This window comes from Trichomycterus rosablanca, chromosome 22 (genome assembly GCF_030014385.1).
Source record: "Trichomycterus rosablanca isolate fTriRos1 chromosome 22, fTriRos1.hap1, whole genome shotgun sequence".
Lineage (NCBI taxonomy): Eukaryota > Metazoa > Chordata > Actinopteri > Siluriformes > Trichomycteridae > Trichomycterus > Trichomycterus rosablanca.
This window is the reverse complement of record NC_086009.1, coordinates 382501-390000: the sequence shown is the minus strand read 5'-3', so window position 1 is coordinate 390000 and position 7500 is coordinate 382501. Positions and strand designations below refer to the sequence as shown.

The following is a 7500-nucleotide window of genomic DNA, read 5'->3' as shown; positions in this document are numbered from 1 at the left end:
ATACACATTAATCCAACTATACACAATAATCAAAAAATGATTTTATCTCATTATAAATAAAATAAACAATAAAGAGACTCAATAAAAGAATTAAAACCTTCCTGTACTACCTAAGACCATTTTGCTTTAATACACTACATAGTCAGAAGTATGTGGACACCGCTCCTTATGACTGAATTGACTTCTTTCTGCCACCTCCCTTGTTAACAGGTGTATCAAAATGAGATGAGGTAAATAATCTGCTTTTAACATTGTGCCAACAGTTTAGGGAAGTCCCCAAAGCAAGCTCTATAAAGACGTGATTTGACCGGTTGCTCTACACAGAACCCTGGTCTCAACCCAACTCAGCTCTTTTGGGATGAATTACACTCAGACTGTGAGCCAGACCTCTTCTCTTCTCCTCCAACATCAGTGCCTGACCTGACTGACTGTATTGACTGAACACTATTGGCACAAATTCCTACAGAAATACTGCAAAGTCTTGTAGAAGAAGTTAATGTAAAGGACTAGTAATCACAAGGTTGCCGTTTAAGCCCACCATTGCTAAGATGACACTGTTGGGCCCCTGACTAAGGCCCTTAATCTTCAATTGCTTTGGATAAAAGCGTCTGCTAAATGTAAATGTAAATAAAAACTAGTCCTGGACTTTGTAAAACAATCCCATGAGCAGTTCTGCTGTGAGTTCGTCTGGAACACTCGTCTCTTTCCAGGAGCTTTTGAAAGTTCTCTTCCTCCTCCCTGATTCCATCCGGCAGCGTCGGACCACGATTCTGTTCTGACCGGGATTTTCTAAGTTTAGATTTTTAGTTTACAGAAAGTTCCTCAGTTTCCCCCACTCACGTTCCCGTCCCGTGTTCCTGCCCTAATATGGTGAAATTCGTCTCCAGCAGGACAGAGAAGCTCCTTAAACCCTAAACCTTCTGCACTGTCTGCAGGACCAGCACAAAAAAACCCCACAAACACTTAAAAATGCTGCAGTGTTTAATCTGAGCGCGAAACACTTCAGTATTAGATTCAACTGCACCTACTCGAGGATCTTTCACAAGATTTTGGAGTGTGTCTGTGGAAATTTGGGCCCATTCTGTTAAAAAGAAAAGCCTGGCTTTCAGTCACTTGCACTGTGAAACAGGAAAAGCCCTTCCCCAAACTGTTGCCACAGAGCTGAAATCATGTGATCCACTTTCGATAATAACGTGTCCACATACTTTCGGCAATGTACTCTTTACAGACGCACCCATAGCTCGCAGCTGTATGAACTCAAACATACGGCCGTGCCGCAAACGACGTAGACAAACACTGTCGAGAGAAAGTTACAGCAAAGAGAAAACACCCGGGAGCAACAACGGCTCGACTGAGAAGCATCACGAGCTCGCAGTGTAACTGCATCCGGGAGCAACAACAGCTCAACAATCGTTAATCAGAGACACACAAGCGTGAAGTCACGATGCTCAATGCTGCTGTCTGCTGGAGCTGCGTAAAGCACAGGACTGTTGGCCTCCAGAGCAGCTGGATGAAAGAACTGTGCACGCTGAAAGCTAAGCTCGAGGAGTAATGAATGATTCAGCTTCCTCAGTCCCTGTGAAGGGATATTTTAAATGGTAACAGTTTAGGGAAGGCCCTTTCCTCTGTCAGCACAAAGCAGTCACCCAATCCAGTCGTAACCAATACTGTCACACGCCCCTCCGACATGTGAGCAGCCGCCGATCACTTCTTTTCACCTGTTAGGGGCGGGGTCTCACAGAGTCACTGTCCCTCCCATTCCAGACACACAGCCAATCGTCTGTCCGTGTCCTTATAGGCGCCCGGCTGGCTGATAGCAGAGTCGATATTCGACTGGAAGGCTTGAAGTCTCAGCACCGGTGGGTTAGTGTGTTTTACCGCCATGCCGCCCAGGTGCCGGGTGCTTGGTAGATTTGACGTGGTAGAGCTCGCTGCATCAACCCAAGCCAGGTCTGGACATCAGTGCCCGACCTCTTTCTCAACAGTAAATCCCAGCGGTGGTGTTCCAGAACGTAGCGAATGCTTCCCTGAGGAGCGGAGGCCGGCCTGAACGGTCAAACTGTGGCTCTGGAACATTTGTGGTCTTATCTTCAGGTTAAAAGCCTCTATAAATACCCAGGCCGAGCTTATTATTAGCGCTGATATTTGAGCTGCATGCGTGATAGGACGGAGTGTTGCTAGGGTGAAGAGAGAGGGCGTGGCCGTTAGGAGATAACGTGGAGGTCTGGTGTGTGTCCATCTCGCCGTCACCAGGAAGCTCCTCCACCTTACTGAGGGTCTTTAGGTTGGTCCTGCAGCTAATCAAATCAGTAAAATAATTTACCTCTAAGTATGTGGCAACAGTTTGGGAAAGGCTCCTCCTAATCCAACATGACTGTGCCACTAAATACATAATTTAATCAGTTTGGCGACCTTGGGATGAATTACAACGTCTGCTGTGAGTCGGCCGTTCACATCCACATCCTATAAGTGAACCTACAATACCCGCAGTCACACTCCAAAACATTTAGATCCGCATGGCGAGTCCCCACCCACAGAGATTTAAAGAAGGACATGAAGTCTGTGGCGGCTGGTACGAATGGTGATGAGGAGAATGTGGCACAACACACAGAGCATCCAGCCCTTCTGTGCCAGTCAGAGTCCCCATGCATCTCTTGTCCGCTATCAAAGCACCTACAATAAGCACACAGGCATCAGAACTGGACATGTGAGCGACAGAAGAAGGTCGACTGATCCCACAAATCCTGGTTTTCCAAGATCAGGATGCTCTGTAGGATGATCCACCTTCAGACATCTGGCTGGTCCTAATGTTCTTGCTCATCAGTGATGGTGAATCTGGTGACGTTAATGGTGAGATGGGGATGAAGCTGCGCTGGATTGTTGGTGCTGTCGTTTCCACTTCACTGCATGGCGGTGATTAATGGACGCTGAATCGAGGGCTGATGGCTGCAGGGCTCATCCTGTTAATAACGCCTCGCTCGCTGACTCCATTCTCCTCTTAAAAGGAAAAAAATGAGGAATCTTCCTGGTGTCCTCGAGCGACCGACCGATGGAGTGATGGAGCCACGGAGGCCGAGATTAACGTTCGGCGTGTTCCACATAAAGCAAGAGAGGAACCCAAAAACTTGGCTTTTATTCTTCATGACGTGCTGCTAGAATAAAAATTTGAATAAACATAAATATAACATAAATAATAACACCTTTATTTACATGAAGAACAGGGAGAAAATCAGTGCAAAGGGAAATACACGTAAATAATCGATGTTTATTCATTCAATTATTCATTTGTTTTCAGGATCAAGGCTCACACACGTTCACTCACACTCACACCCTGGAACAACATGGAGCAGCCAGTTCACCTTCCGCATGTTTTCGGGAGGTGTGAGGACACCGTTCCGAGGCGTTTGGTGGAATTTAATTTAATCATTGCTTTTATACCTCTAGCGATGGTCGTAGCTCAGTGGTTAAGCTACCCGACCAGGGATCAGAAGGTTGCTGGTTCAAGCTTTCACTGTTGGGCTCCTGAGCAAGGCCCTTAACCCTCGTTTGCTCACAGCTGTAGGTCACTTTGGATAAAAAGCGTCTGCCGAATGCCGTACATGGAACTATCGCAATCCAGCGACTTCAGTCATCCTAAAACATGAAGTTCTCCAACCAGGTGAGGGTAATGTTTTTTTTTTTTCCTTTTTCTCCCACTTTAGCGCATCCAATTTCTACCCGTCAATCATCCTCTCACTGATGCTGGTCCCTGCTCCTGATTGGGGAGGACGAGGCTGCTCCACGCCCCCTCCGACACGTGCACAGCAATCGAACAATTTATCACCTACACTTGACGAGTGCAGTGCGGTACAGCGCTGTGTACAGAGAGCCGTCTACCGCACTCCTTACTCATCTCCGTGCAGGCGCCACCAACCAGCCAGCAGAGGTCGTAATCGCACTAGTCTGAGAGAGAGACCCCATCCGGCTTTAGTCCCGCCCATATCTGAACAACAGGCCAATCGTTGTTCATGTAGCCACTCAGCCTCAGCCGGCAGGCAGAGCCGAGGTTCGATACCATGTATTTGAGATCCCAGCTCTGGTGAACAGCGTGTGTTTTTACCGCTGCGCCACCTGAGCGGCGTGAAGGAAATGTTTAATCAGAACATTACCGTATCATAAAATGTTAGATTTATTTCTGAAAACATTAACAAAAACTGACCTAGTGAAATCCTGCTATTATTTGATCACACTCACTCACGTCTAGGCACAATTTAGAGCAGCAAATTTTATCTTTTACGTGTTTTTGGGAGATGAGGAGAACTCGCGACCCTGTCTGTTTGATCCTGCATAAGAGCTGCCTTTCTAACCGGTAGGATGGCAGCTATTTACGCCTATTTAACTGCCATTATGAATCACATAGGTAGAAGTGGTGTCCACATACTTTTGGCTATGCAGAGCATCACCATGATGACCAAAAAAGGAAAGTGTCCATCTACCGAAAACCCGCAGTACTGCGCCTTTAAGAAGCGCAATCATGGAATTTCCGGACCTTGGATTTTCAGGATTGCTCGTATCACGTGATGTAGAACGTTTGTAGTTTTTTAGTCACTTGATAACACTGACGTGTAAAGGACTCTCAGTCAAAACGGGACTACATTTCCCAGAAGTCTTTGCGTGTGGGCTGAGGGGCGGCACCGTCTGAGTGGGGAAAAAAGAAAAAAATGTTCGTCTGTAGACTTTTATCGCTCTGGTAAGATACTTTAATATTTGGGTTAAATAAAAAGCCGAGGAATGTCGATAAGAGTCATAAAATACAGTTATTTTCATAACAAGTGTGTTTTGCTGTCGCGTTCCGAGCGAGTGTTTTGCGAAACACAGCTAATGAAGTTGTCGCGTTAGCTTAGCATAGCGTGCATAGAAAATAACATTGGCGTTTATGCTAAGCTAACTATCAGCTGCTACATTTAGACAGATGTGACTGTCAAAGCAGAGCTTTATATGCACTGACAGTTAAATCTATTTAAATATGTTTAAAGGTGTTGTTATTGATTTTTTTTCTAGCAGCTGGATGGTCGATAAACTCAGTATTGTGCAATATGTATTGCACTGGCCTGTTTTGGTTTAGCATCTTAGCACATTAGGCTACAAATGTCTCACATTATAACTGATTTATTTTATAGTTTTTTTTTTTTTTTAATATAAATAAACTAAACTGCAAACGTTATTTCTTCTCATGACATCTATATTCCATCAAATGGCAACAGATTTTTTTAAAATTTGCACATACATGTAGGGCAGGTACTGGACTAGTAATCGACAGGTTGCTGGTTCAAGCCCCACCTCTGCCAGGTTGCCACTGTTGGGCCCTTGAGCAAGGCCCTTAACCTACATTTGCTTAGACAGTATGCTGTCACAGTACTGTAGGTCGCTAAATGCCAAAAATGTAAATCTATGAACTCAGTATTGATCAGCTATAACATTAAAACCCCCAAACCCACCTGACCCCCCAGGATCATGGACCCCAGACCTCTAAAGATCCTTTAAGTCCTGTGGGGCTTCCAGCTTGTCTCACAGATACTCCTTGAGATGTTCCTCAAACTATTCCTGAGGAACGTATACACTGTGGCAGGGGCGCACCATCCTACTGAAGGGGGGCACTGACATTAGGGGGGCACTTATTATCTTCATAAGTGTTTAGATATCTGGTTGGTGTCAAAGGAACATCCAGATGAATATCAGGACCCAAGGTTTCCCAGCGGAGCATCGTCTGGAACATCAGGCTGCCAGATTCACCAGACCAGGGCACCTTCTTCCATCGCTTCATGGTCTAGTTCTGATGATAACATGCACATTATAGGAGCGTTCTGTGCTGTACGGGGGTCAGCATGGGAACTGACCGATTGGCAAGCTGTGATGCTCTGTGTTCTTCTTTGGAACCCTCTTTTTGGTGCTCCTAACCACTGCATACTGGAAGCAGCACACAACATCCTGTTCTTAACCCACAGTGATGTCTTTAATGGTTATCACTTAATCATGAACATCTGTAATGATGACACAAGGATTTAATCAGTCTATTTAGGAATCATTATGACTGGTAACAGTTAGTAACTGTTAAATACAGAAAGTCAGCGTGCATGTTAATACACCCTGTAATAATGTTTATATATATATATAAATAAATACAGAAATATATCTGTGTTTCCTCTGCAGGCTGTGAGGTCCTTTCTTTCTTCCTTGGAGTGTGTGGTGGCTTATGAAGTCTGGTAGATCACTGTGGTAGAACCGTCATCATCTCCTCATCTGGGATCAACAACACGGTAACTGATTTATTTTGTTCTTTAGGTCAATTGGAGATACTAGAAATTGTCTCTGTGATGTGCTGATGGCCCGTCCGAGGTGTTTCCCACCTTTCGCCCCAATGAATCGGACCCACCGTGACCCTGACCGGGATAAAACGGTGGTAAAACAGACCAAGAATGAGTGAATGACTGGAAGAAAATCCCTCATTCACACACTCACTCTGTCGTTGTGTTTCAGGAGAGCAGAATGGAGGGCACGTTTGGGTCGTCCTTTTCAGCAGTTCCGCCGGTCAGCAAAGGTGAGTCCGATTTCTCCCAATATAGTCATATCCAATTCCCTAGTTGTATGTCCTATAATGCTGCAGATGCCTATCATGATTGAGGAGAGCCGTACCTGAGACACGCCACTCCGACAATCGCTTCTTTTTACCTGTATAAGGCGGGTTCACCGTCTCTCTGCAGTTCCTCCACCTGCCACCAGAGGCTGCTATTGCAGCAGTGATAGCCTAGCAGTTAAGGTACTGGTACTGAATCAAAAGGTCTCTGGTTCAAAACCCACCACTGCCAGTTTGCCACTGTTGGGCCCCTGAGAAAGGCCCTTAACCCTTAATTGCTTAGACTGTACACAGTCACAACTGTGCCAAAAATGTAAATGTAAATAACAAGGAATCCCTTTAACCCGCCCACCCTCAGACACAGCCGGACGCCTGTGTAGGCACCTGGCCGGCCGATAGCAGATCTCGAGATCTCAACGTTGGTGCGCTAGTGTGTTTTATCATTCTAGCTGATCTAACTAAAGTCCTACGTGTTTACTGTAAATCTTTACGTCACAGCGGATACATCCAGTAATTATAAGCAGCATCGCCGGACGCCGTCCACCTCCAGCACGCTGACCTTCTCTCCACGAGACGACGACGATGGCATGGTAAACACCGCCCGACATTTCACACACAAACATGCAACATGAGGCAGATCGATCTGGGGGGGGGGTATTTATGTAGAGGGGTCTTGACTCTGTGTGTGTGTGTGTGTGTGTGTGTGTGTGTGTGTGTGTGTGTGTGTGTAGCCCCCCATCGGTACTCCACGTCGTTCAGACTCGGCAATCTCGGTTCGTTCTCTTCACTCGGAGTCGAACATGTCACTGCGCTCGACCTTCTCACTGCACGAGGAAGAGGAGGATACGGTAAACACACACACACACACACACACAGTGCACACACAC

The 7500-nt window shown here is 46.0% G+C and overlaps 1 protein-coding gene across 1 annotated transcript in view; it reads left to right on the top strand.

The window, feature by feature from the left end:
- Positions 1–4666: 4666 nt before the first annotated feature.
- The window catches only part of traf7 (TNF receptor-associated factor 7), a 15322-nt gene continuing 12488 nt past the window's right edge, over positions 4667–7500 (top strand). The window contains 5 exon segments of the mRNA XM_063018797.1: positions 4667–4729; positions 6190–6296; positions 6517–6577; positions 7112–7203; positions 7345–7461. Of these exon segments, the coding sequence (XP_062874867.1) occupies positions 6526–6577; positions 7112–7203; positions 7345–7461 (261 nt within the window). The 5' untranslated portion in view covers positions 4667–4729; positions 6190–6296; positions 6517–6525.